Source organism: Eretmochelys imbricata, chromosome 2 (assembly GCF_965152235.1).
Source record: "Eretmochelys imbricata isolate rEreImb1 chromosome 2, rEreImb1.hap1, whole genome shotgun sequence".
Lineage (NCBI taxonomy): Eukaryota > Metazoa > Chordata > Testudines > Cheloniidae > Eretmochelys > Eretmochelys imbricata.
In genome coordinates this window covers 76,682,949-76,695,026 of record NC_135573.1, presented here as the reverse complement: position 1 = coordinate 76,695,026, position 12,078 = coordinate 76,682,949, and the positions used below count along the sequence as shown (strand labels likewise).

Below are 12,078 nucleotides of genomic sequence, written 5' to 3'. Positions count from 1 at the left end.
AATACTACCTTGGGAGAAAATATATAGACTCTTCCCGGTTACAAGAAGACATTTACAGTAAACTGATTTGGTCTAATCCCCCCATACATTCATAAACCTCAAGTCTGGATCACCATAACTGATGAAAAGTAATAAGAAGCCCACCCAGAAAAGAGGGAGAAAGAGTAGAATGAAGTGAGACAAATTAAGGAACAGTAGCAGACTAAGAAACAAAATGTAAAACAATCTGACGAAGCTGTGTTGTTTCACAACATCTAAGTTGTGTCACTTCTCTGTCAGATGTTGCCGCTTCAGACAGAATGAAGGATGACTTTTCCCAGGAAGAAAAGACCTTAGAGTTCTCAGCACCACCCTGTCATTATGAAACACACAACAAGACTCTTGCATTGATAACACTGCCAGCTCTGATACCTGTCTAGTTGGTGTGATAATGACCAGAAAAACAGATTTTTATGGACAGGAAGAAGGCAATCACTGAAGTAAGGTGCTCAAAGGAATGATCTGTTAAGCCTTCAAAACCAGTGGTAGATCCCATTTTGGGAAAATTGGCCTGATTGTTGGCCTGGCCAGCCTGACAACCCTGAGGAATCTGAAGATCGAGGTGTTCTCTGCTAAGGATCCCACAGACCCCATGAAAAGGACACAGGTAAGAACAGAATCCTAAACTTGACATGCTGTGGTGCTGGACTGAAGGCCCCTATCTACACCTTTCTGGAATAAGACCAAAATGACTGGAATCCCCAGATTCCTGGAATCCATACTGTTGTCTTGGCATCAGACACTGAACCTGGACAAGATGGAAGTGTATGTGTTTAGAGTTAAGGCTCTCCTGAATGCTATCAAGATCTTGAGAACTTTGGAAGATACATCTAAGATTGTTAAGGCTTCCCTTTCATTAGCCAGGCTGTCAGCTGAAGCCAGACTGGATCTGAATTAAGAAATGGGCCTTGGGAGATGATAACCAGACTCCCTTGGGAGAAGATAACTATAGTGGAGATTCAACTATCAGGTCTTATCAGGTTGGAAAACCATGTCTCCTTGGTCAATAGCGAGTTATCAATATGACTTTCACCTGCTCCCTTTTTATTTTCTGAATCACTTTCCCCAGGAGGGGAAAAGGTGGTCGTGCATAAAGTAGGCCCTCTGGCTATCTGTGCAAAACGGCTTCCATTCTCAGGGATTCGGGACCTGTCTCCCTGGTGTAGTACCTCAGCCTCTTTGTGTTTCTGCAGCTCACAAACAAAGTGGCTGAAGGAAGACTGAACATCCTCAAGATCAGTCCAAAGAGCTCTTCATACAGGCATCACTTAGAATCACAGAATATCAGGGTTGGAAGGGACCTCAGGAGGTCATCTAGTCCAACCCCCTGCTCAAAGCAAGACCAATCCCCAACTAAATCATCCCAGCCAGGGCTTTGTCAAGCCTGACCTTAAAAACTTCTAAGGAAGGAGATTCCACCACCTCCCTAGGTAACGCATTCCAGTGTTTCAGATTGTTGAACTTATGCCTGCTGAGACAATCTGCCTTCTGGGTCAGTTCTTCTTTTATGTGGATTGCTCTGTCCATTTCATTATTTCCATTGCTTTTGTGTGTAGCTTTGGGCTTCTTGCCCCTTCTTTGTTGTTTATGCAGGTGACTGTAGTTGTGTTTTCTGACTGAACCGTAGGTGATTTCTCTCCAGGGAGATCTAAAACTCACATTTCTAGCTTGACTGCTCTGAGTTATAGAAGGTTCATGCTGTATCTTTTTTCTCCAGGTTTGAGGTTCCCTGGGTGGTTTGAAAACCCAGATGAACACTCCAGCCCTCCAGTATAGCATTGGTAATAAGGATAAGAGGCTCTTGAAGACACATGGGCAGGCCTTTGCAGACATTAACATGGAAAGTCCACCACTCTAGGGAGCTGAGTATCTGGATTTAGACTTGCACTTGGACTTTCATGTGTTCCAGCAAGTGGTTGCATGTTCTTAGGAGGAAGATTTAAGGCACCAGATGTGTGATCTTGCCCAAAGAGTGATTCCTATTCACGATACCAGAAGGCCCAGAAGCTGAAGATGCCATGCTATAGCAGGACATCTACAGGTTTGTAAAAAACTGTTAAGATCCCAGATCTTCTTTTGCTATCATGGTTTCTGTATCCACTCTCCGGTGAGAGATGCTGGTTGAAGGAATCAGGGAGCTCTTTTTGATGTTGATGATAAAGCCATTCACTTTCAGAAAGTCCAGACTGAGAGCTATGGCTTTGTGCACTTTGGCTTGGGAAGGAACGTAGGTGGTCAAGGAAGGGACGTAGGTGGATACCCTCTGCCCTAAACCTGACTATGATCATTACCAGCACCTGTAAAGATGCTGGGGACCGAAGACAGTTCGAAGAGGAGCATTTCATTCTGGTAATAGTTTCTCCATAAGTGAATCTCAGGAGTCTGTGGTTACATGACCTTATGACGATAAGGAGATAGGCATATATTGACATCAAGGAGTCTCCTTGAAATAAGGACAGTGCTGAGGCCAAGGTCTCCATTCAGAACTCTGTCTTTCTCATTCATATGTCGAGCCTCTTGCGGCAGAAGATGGCCTCCACCTTGATACTCTTTTGGGTATACAGAAGATGGAGTAAAACCCTAAAAATCTCTCTTCTGAGAGCACACTTTCTAATATTCTTACTTCAAGATAAGAAATCTCATTCTGGATCAGCTTGTGTTTTATGGGTACTGGATGAAGAAGAGTTGAGGGCTCCATCTCATCCTAAGGGAGTACCTCAGCTCACTATATCCCTCACCCACTTGTCCACTGTGGATACATACCACTGCTCTGTGAAGTGAGAAATTCTGCCTCCTAGCTTCAGCCATAGGTGTGGACACATCCAGTCATTGTCACTTACTGAGGCTGGGAGGGACTGCTCAGATTTCGCCATATTTTCCACCACCAGTTGCTCCAGCTTTTCCTCAAACAGGATGGAGCCTATAAACTTTCCTAAGCATAGAACCTGTTTAGAATGGGAATTCATTTTTCAAGGCAGAGCCACACCTAGCACCTGTCTGCTAAGCTATCTTGCCATGGCGCTGGCTGACAAGCTTGATACATTCACTGAAAGGTGAAGAGATACAAAAGAGTAGGGCTTGAATCAGGGTAATCTCTGTCCCTTAGAGCCATGAGATCCTCCAGCCAGAAGAGAGATGCCCTAGCAAAGCATGTTGCTGTCAGAGATGCTCTTTCAGGTAGCCAAAGAGGCCTCAAAGTCTTTTCTGAGTGTGTCCTCCACTTTCTTATCTGTATGATCCTTAGGGTAGGATTTTCCTTGAGGGGATAACCATGTCCCTTACTAGGGTTTCAATAATAGCATTGACCTTTGAGACCTCAGCAATGGAGTTTTGTGGCTCCTGCAACCTGCAGAACTGGAGGTCATTTTTACTGATCTGTTTGCCTTTGTCGGGCTTGTTCCCACTCCTCTCTGATCACATCCTCAAAGGAGGAGTGCAGAGGAAAAGCTGCCTCCAAAAATTCTAGGTAACAATTCCCCCAAACCTCTAATTCAAGAAAGCAGTACATAACAAAAGATGCACTCTAACTGTAGGTGTTGAATACTGTCTTAATTGTGGCACAAATGCCAGAACACATTACATAGAAGAAAATGTATATCAAAACATTAGGTATTAGTCAGAATACTGGGCCAAATTCTGCTAAGCATTATTACATATGTTCAAGTAAGTTTTATTCAAGAATTCTGGTTAACAGTTTGCATTCTGGTTTAACAGAACCAGATGTAATAGATAAGGATATAAATTAAGGTGAAATTATAAACTTACTCATGTAAGGCAGCTTTTCTGGACAAGCCTGGTAAGGAGAATATGTGAAGTTTTCTGGAAGATACATTGTTGTTTGAGCAAGGTAGTCACTGGAATTGTTGCCTTCAGGATAATCTTAAAGAAAAAAAAACAAAACAGTTTATTCTTGAAAAAATGAAAGTTTCCCAACGGCTTCTCATCAATATATCACTATGCCAGGGAGATTGTTTTGCATCTTATCCTGTCATCACTGCATAAACTTTATGTTTGCTGCAAGTTCTGACAGTGAAGATAAAAACAGTCTCTGAACCATTATCAAGTTGATCCTCATGAATTCCAATCTATTTACCCCAGCTCTTGATAAATCTATTTCTTACAGAAGACTAAATTTCAGTTTCACAAGTGACTTTGTAAAGAGTAACCACTCTTCCCTTCCCTATTACTTGACCAAGTTAGGAGAGTATAGAGGGCAGAGAGAAAATGAAAGGTGCTTAGATCTAGGTTTTTGTAAACCTATGTATAAACAAGCTATATCACTGTCATGAAGAAACAGACTTTACTTTTTTAAAAATAATTAAACAGGAAACATTCTTACCTGTGCCATTCAGAGTAGCATTTTTATTAGTGTACAATCTGATCAGATGTCCTATTGTTTTCACATTTTCTCTCAACATTATGCCTCGAGCTTGCACCATAAAGAGATAGGTGTTTGCTGTAAAACACAAAAGTGACTATTTCATATCAAACTTAATTCAATAGTATTTCATTTATAATGTCATCAAATCAATACTGAACAATGTTGGAGTTCAAGGTTAGCCCTCAAAAACCTATTAGATCCAGAGGAGGATCCACAGAGTAAAACCTAAAAATATTTAGGGTAAAAAAATCAAGATTCAGACAAGAGGAAAAACATTAATTCATATTCCTAGACCTAACTGAAAGGGTAAAAATATAAAATTAAGATTTCAATTACTATTTATTAACACAATTTCATTATCCTCCACCCTGCAAAAAACCTATTAAGATACAGCATTAAAAAAATCAGCTTACCCATAATAAGTTTTATGTATTAGAGGAGAAAGAGAGAGAGAGATAAATATTTTTAGAAGAGAAATAAACTTAACCCACAAATGCGTCTATTTCCTACTTCTTGACTGTTTGTAAGGGTATGCTAAAATCTACCTCTGTTCATTCACCACAAGGTGGAAGTACTAAACAGCAGCTATGCCATTTTACAATTATATAACAACCAATCATTGAAAAATCTCAAAAATACAACAGAACCCGGTTTACTGGATCCTCCATTATCTGGCTCGCCATATTAATCAAGGAACCAGCACACACAGGTTCAGAAGTGGGTGATCTCCTGTGGCCGCTAGATGGTGCTGCAGCCTCTCACTTTGCCATTCTTCAGATTACCTGAATTTTTGATTATCTGATCTGGCTCTGGCCCCAATTAAATCAGCTAAACAGGGTTCTGCTGTACTAAAAGTCAGTTTCCCTGTGAAGTAGTTATTAGAGACATTACAGGTTAGCAAACTCAGGTACACAGAGTCTAAATGATTCACACAAAATGACAGCATATCAGTAACAGAACCAAGAATCCTATCTCTCAGATTAGTGAATTAAAGCCATAGACAGAGCTCATATAATACTATCTTTGTCCTGAATAGAAAAGTGAGAAAGACATACAAATCTGAAAGATAAAATGTTCTGTTGCCTTCTAAATAGGCACAAGCCTAAATGGGGTCCATACGACTTCAGTAATCTACAAGTGGATGGACAAATTCCTTCTGAAAATCAGTTTTCATACAGGGTAGCAAAGTGGATCATCTCTGTCCTTTCACATATGCCAAGCATGCAAAGACTCATGCTTTTGAAAAATTTCTCTACTGACTACCTTACAGCATAGCAACATAGCATCATTAATAAGGACACCCAATAAAAGCTTTTGAACAGTGGTTCCCGACCTGTGGTCCACAGAACACTTGCTGGTGGTCCACAGAAAGCTGGCTGGTCATGTGGCACTGACTCATATTTCTATTTGTTAAACTGCATTAAAAACAGCTAAAAATCCATTTTCAAAGCAAACCAATTGATAATTCTGTCCACCATATTATTCAACATCTGTATGAATTTGTTGGCAGAGTACACTAACACCAAAACCATCATCTCCTTTATGTCAAACAGAAGAGGAGAGCACTTTGAAACATCCTGCCTTTATAATATTCACCACTCTCAGTGGCCTCTCCCCTCCGATTAGGAAGCATTACAGAGCATCTTGACTAGAGAGAGATAGAGAGGATTTACTTTTCCATGACTGAAAACTAAATTTCATATTTCCTTCTTTCCTGGTTGGACATTTCAATGTAATTTTACTATATAACTGTTCAGTCCTCTGACATCTGTATGTACTAAGTATAACAAACTTTAAGACAATGTGTGTGTATTGACTGATCAATACAGGAGTCAGGTGGCTAAAGGCATGAGGCCACAAGCACATTATAATTGATTAAAAACATACAACTTCATGTGTCTTAATGCAGTGGGTATTTAAAATTATTAATTGCTATTTTGACCATATGATTCCACCAAAACAAGCATTACAACATGTAAAATTTTCTCTTCTTCCTTTTTGCTGTCAGCCAGACTTCTTTTCTCTGTTGCTCTGTACTCCCTACTCAAAAATTAAACCTCCAGACCCTGAGAGGAAGTAAGAAAATTCTGTGTCATATACCTTCAAATATACAGAACAAGGTGACTAGTTTTCCCTTAAAAAATTGAATATGCTGTGATGATGGTAAGCAATTCAAGGAACATGTCCATTTAATAAAATGATCAGTCATACATACTGCATTAGAAAGCAAGGAAGATAGAGGTCAATGCTATCTAATCAGTGTTTTCTGTTACTGTTATTTTGTTTTGCGTTTTGTTTGTTTCATTTTGTAATTTAATAAAAAGGGGATCAGGTGCCTACAAGCCACATGAAATGCAAACCCAAAATTTAATGCTGCATCTGCACAAAAAGAATTAAAAAAAATAAAATAAAAGTTTGGCTAGTTGAGAAAAAGAACATCCTAACAAAACCAGGTGGGATTTTGAATCCCTCTTCATTAGAGGACAAGTTATGAAGGCCTGCAAAGCAGAGCTAGCATGATATATTTTTTGACAATTTTTTTTTTCCAGATCAGAAAGTGTTAGGTCAACAAAACCAAAACTGTTCATGGAAAAGAATTAGTTTCTACGAATTTCCCATTTTGACTTTGAAAAAAACAACATCCTTCTAAACAAGAGGTCATTTTGAGAAATCAAAATTACTTTGTTTCAAAATGTTGAGTTAATTTACATTAGAAAAATGTTTAAAAGAGTTAAAATCCAAATGAACTGTTTTGATTAACCCATTTAAAAAAAAATCATGAAAAATTTTGAGATTGACCTTTCCTCCAAATTCGGGATAAGAATATTTTTTTTTAACTCTATACATCCCATGGGATAAGAAAACCATTTGCCATCTGGTTCTCTCTGAAAGAATAAAGAAATGTTCAACACTACAGAGTATAAATTTGATCTAGTTGGTATTTCTGAAACCTGGTGGGATGATTCATACAATTGGATGTTACAATCAGTAGTTATAACCTATTTAGGAAGGATCAAGTAGGCAAAAGTGTAAGGCCAGTGGCACTTTATGTCAAAAATTGCTTTACTTGTTTCCGAGTCATTGATAACTCAAAAGAAAATTATCCTGAATGCTTATGAACATAAGAATGACCATGTCTTCTGACAGTGGCTTCAAAGGCAATGAACAGAACAGGGTAATTATCAAGTGGCTCCATCCCCTCTCATCCAGTCCCAGCTTCTGGTAGTCAGAAGCTTAGGGACACCCAGAGGATGGGATTGCATCCCTGACCATCTTGGCTAATAGCCATTGATGGACCTATCTTCCATGAAGTTATCTAATTCTTTTTTGAATCCAGTTATACTTCTGGCCTTCACTACATCCCCTGGGAATGAATTCCACAGGTATACTGTGTGTTGTATGAAGTACTTCCTTTTGTTTGTTTTAAAACTGCTGCCTGTGAATTACATTGGGTGATCCTTGGTTCTTGTCTTAAGAGCAACTGTAAACAACACTTCCTTATTCACTTTCTCCACATCTGGCATTGACCACTGTCAGAACACAGGATACTGAGCTAGATGGGCCATTGGTCTGACCTGGTATGGTTCAATAGCCCAAAAGATATAAAGCACAAAATGGGGTATTAGTTGGGGTCTACTACAGACCACCAAATCACACTAGGGAACAGGACTGACCAACTCCTTACGCACCTATCTATAATATTTAAGACAAAAAACTGTGTAATCATGGGGGACTTCAATTTGAGTGATATATGCTAAAGGTCTCATGCTGCCCAAACTAAAACATCCTGGGAATTTCTAAACATTACAGATGATACTATCCTAACTCAAAGAGTGTTGCATCAAGATGGAATTCCTTACTGGACCTTGTTCCTAACAGCTAAAGAGGAACTGATCACAGAACTAAAAATAAATGGTAGCTTAAGTACAAGTAATCAAGTTTTGATCATATTTATAATGTGCAAGCCCAATAATAGCCCAGACACTTAGTGTTTTAATAGGGCCATTTCATAAACCTGAAAACAATTTTGAGCCAAATCTGCTAGGAGGAAGAATTTAATCAGAAAAATGTAAATGATAATTGGAAGTCATTTAAGAACACCTTACGGGATGCCCCAAAAGCCACAACCCCATAACTGAGGAAGAAGGCCTTGCTGGTTAAAAAACTGACCTGGTATAGAGGGAAAGTGAAGGCAGCTATAATTTTTTAAAAATATATAACAAATGGAAGAAAGTACAACTTGATAGTAATGAATATAAATCAGAAACTAGGAACTGTAAAAGAAAAAAATGATAAGGGAATCAAAGGGACACAAAGAGGAATCCATGGCCAGCAGAGTTCAGGACAATAAGAATATATATAAGAAGGATTTTTAAAATATATGAAGAGCAAAAAGAATCTTGACAATGGTACTGGTTCATTATTAGATGGAAATGGTAGAATTATCAATAATAATGAAGAAGAGGTAGAACTATTAAATAAACATTTCTGTTCTGTACTGGGAGGTGGGGGAAGGGAACAGAGGATTCAACCTCAATATATGGTGATAACACTCGTTCCATTCCACTAATATCTCTAAAAGATGTTAAACAGAAGATACTAAAGTAAGATATTTTCAAATCAGCAGATACAAATAACTTGCATCACAGAGTTTTACGTTGATTTGGAGCACTGGGGAAGTTCCAAAAGACTGGAACAAAGTTAATGTTGTGCCAATATTTAAAAGAGGTAAATGGAATGACTCAGGTAATTATAAGCCTGACGTTGACCTCTGGCAAGATAATGGAAAGGCTGATACAAGACTCAATTAAAAAAAAATTAAAGGAAGGTAATGCAAATCAACATGAATTTATGGAAAATAAACCTTGTCAAATTAACTTGATATATTTTTTGATGAGATTTCAAGTTTGGCTGATAAAAGTTCTGTAAGGTATTTGACATTGTGCCACAGAACATTTTGATTAAAAAACAGTAGCATATATCCCCATAAAAACTTAAAAAACAAAAAACAAAACAGAAGTAGATTGTTATTCTGCTCTCAGCTCCCAAAAAGGAGGGCTGGTGGACTGCCTTTAGGCTGGCTCTTGTCTGGCATGGGTCACCATACGAGGAGTCATGCTGCCACCAGCACAGCTCTCAGGGTCATGGGGGCATACAAGCCTTCCCACTACATTGAGATTTAGTCCATGGGGAAGGATTCAGAATCACTAGTCACATTGAGAAGTTTTAGCTTTAAGTTTGGGGAGTTCCCAGCCATTCTCACACTGAAGGTCTGAGACCCAAGAGTGAGAATAAGATTCTCATCAGGAGCATGTTTGAAGTTATGGTTAATCTGCCTCTACTATTCTTAAAGTAATGTTCCTTGTTATTTTAAAGTGGTCAGCTTTAAAATAGCACTTTTGTATTCCAACTGTTCAAACTGGTGCTTTTCTCTGCTTTGTTTGAAGCTTTTGTATCTAGCCTTTCAGGAAATCTCCAGAAACTATTAATTCCCTGAGCTTGTATTTAAAAGATTTTCCAACTGATGAAAGCTTTTCCCTTAGAAACCAATGTAAAAATCAGTTAGATGAATTAATACTTCAACGACAACTCTTTACCCTTAAGCAAGTAACTTGTTTTTAAAACATTCATTTTAACCTTGAGGGACTGACCCCTGAGAGAAATCTGATTTAAAAACATGACTCCTATAAGAAGTTTATTTTTCTGGTAAACATGGGATGAGATTCCACTGGAAGAATCTTGGAGCAGTTCTTTCAAAGGCCTACCATATTCCCAATCTGCCCCTCCTCTTCCTCATGATCATATGGCTCCTTCCTTGGATGCCTTCATATATTCCAAGACTATAAGCTAAAAATAATGTAATGTACTTTGGTTTTTGAACTCCTCGCTTTGGATATACACACACTAAAATATTTGCTGCTTCCAAATTCTGAATGCAATTCTAAAATGTTGTAAATGAAGTTACTTTCACAATAAAAATGCCAAGCATTCTGGAATAGCAGGTTACAGAACACAAGGTTCATTTAAAAAAACAGGCAAGAATAACCACAGTCCTCACCACATTCGTAAATAAATGCAAATATCATTTCTTTGAGATCACTTTCCCCCAACCAGGTCCCCAAAGAGAGAAAAAATCCTCTATAAGTTAAGTTCTTTCTTCTGCAGCATGCAAAAAGATACTATTATTTCTAATTGTAGTTACTTTGCTGCATTATGGGCATCCATACAGTCAAAAAAAAAAAAAAAAAGATAGTCTGTGGCCATAAACGTATTTGGATTACAGACTTAAAAGGCTCCATCTTTTGTGACATTATTTAGAACTAGACTAGATAAAACACCTGAGAATGTTATAGGGAATCATTCTACATTAGCAGAGAGGATGGAAAAGTTAACTAATGGGTCTTCTTCATCTCCAGCTTCTGTAGTTCACTTGGCTGTGTAGTTTGCTGAGGTGGGCTGATCAGGAGACAGTTAAAAGCAACTGCCTCTGGGCCTCAGTTCCTCAGCTATACAATGGGAAAATTCAATCTCACCTTACAGGGCAGGGTGGATAAATTTTTTTTAAAAAAAAAATAAAAATAAATAAATAAATAAAATAAAAATTGAATTTTTTTGAAAAAAGGCTTTTTGAGGAAAATACTAAGATACATTACAGCTCAAAGATATCTCATCATGAAATAAGGATTGAAATGCTAATTATGTAGTATGAGACAATATATTAATTAAGAAAAGTTTTGTAAACAAGTTCCAATAATTCATGGATTAAGGACCCAATTTTATGGAGATCCAGGGGCTTCTGTATAGATTATTTAGGTTAATCTTTCTATCTACTCAATTGGACTCAGTGCTCAGTCTAGAAGATACCATCAGAGATGCTTAGTTTTGCAGTTCTCAAACTGTGGATTTGTGTCTCCAGAGATAACATGCTTGTTAACAGCAAAAAATGTAAATAAAATAAATAAATGAAGAACGTATAGAGGTGAGAAATAACAGATCTCAATCCTACTGTCCCTCTGCAAATTTGTACACACCGAGTCAATCCTTTTCCTCTCTCTAAACTGAAAAGTGTCAAAAAGTTAAACGAATAGCAGATTGTTGGGGGTGGAATAGATCTGGACAAGGAGAAATCTGGAGATAAATGCAAGAAGGGAGGGACAGGCAGTAGAAACTAAAGTGTTTGAGCAGCACATTCCAGAACTCTTGAGGTCTGAGTGTAGCCTTCACTGATCTAGTGAGAGAATGGTATGGTAGATCACAGAAGGGAAAACCTATAATGGCAGCAGACCATAAAAGAGACCCAGTGTGGGAATATTTTAATGAAGTTCCTCTACCAGTGGGTAAGACAGGCATGCGTGCAAAATGCAAACAGTGCAACAAAGAAATGCAAGGCCTGCTTGCCTGAATGAAACAACATCATGAGAAATGTTCCTTCTCAGGAGGAAGCTGCGTTTAAGATGATGAAAGGAACATGTCTGAACATGCAGGCTCTTCAGGATGGTAAACTTTTTTATTTCTTATTTCGTTCTTAAGGACTGCCTGTCTTCCCTCTGGACTATTCTTGAATTCTCATGTTTGAGCAAAAAATATAGTTGTTACTCTATGGTACTATCATTTTAGATGCAGTTGTGATAAAAAATAAATAGCTGAAATAGGCAGAT

The 12,078-nt window shown here is 38.2% G+C and overlaps 1 protein-coding gene across 2 annotated transcripts in view; it reads right to left on the bottom strand.

Annotated features, from left to right (window-relative positions):
* Positions 1-12,078, bottom strand: part of B4GALT6 (beta-1,4-galactosyltransferase 6) — a 46,400-nt gene that overhangs the window by 16,723 nt on the left and 17,599 nt on the right. For both annotated transcript variants that reach the window (XM_077810329.1, XM_077810330.1), the window contains 2 exons: positions 4,379-4,495; positions 3,805-3,918 (listed from right to left, as the gene is read on the bottom strand). In XM_077810329.1, the coding sequence (XP_077666455.1) occupies positions 3,805-3,918; positions 4,379-4,495 (231 nt within the window). The remainder of the gene's footprint in view (positions 1-3,804; positions 3,919-4,378; positions 4,496-12,078) is intronic.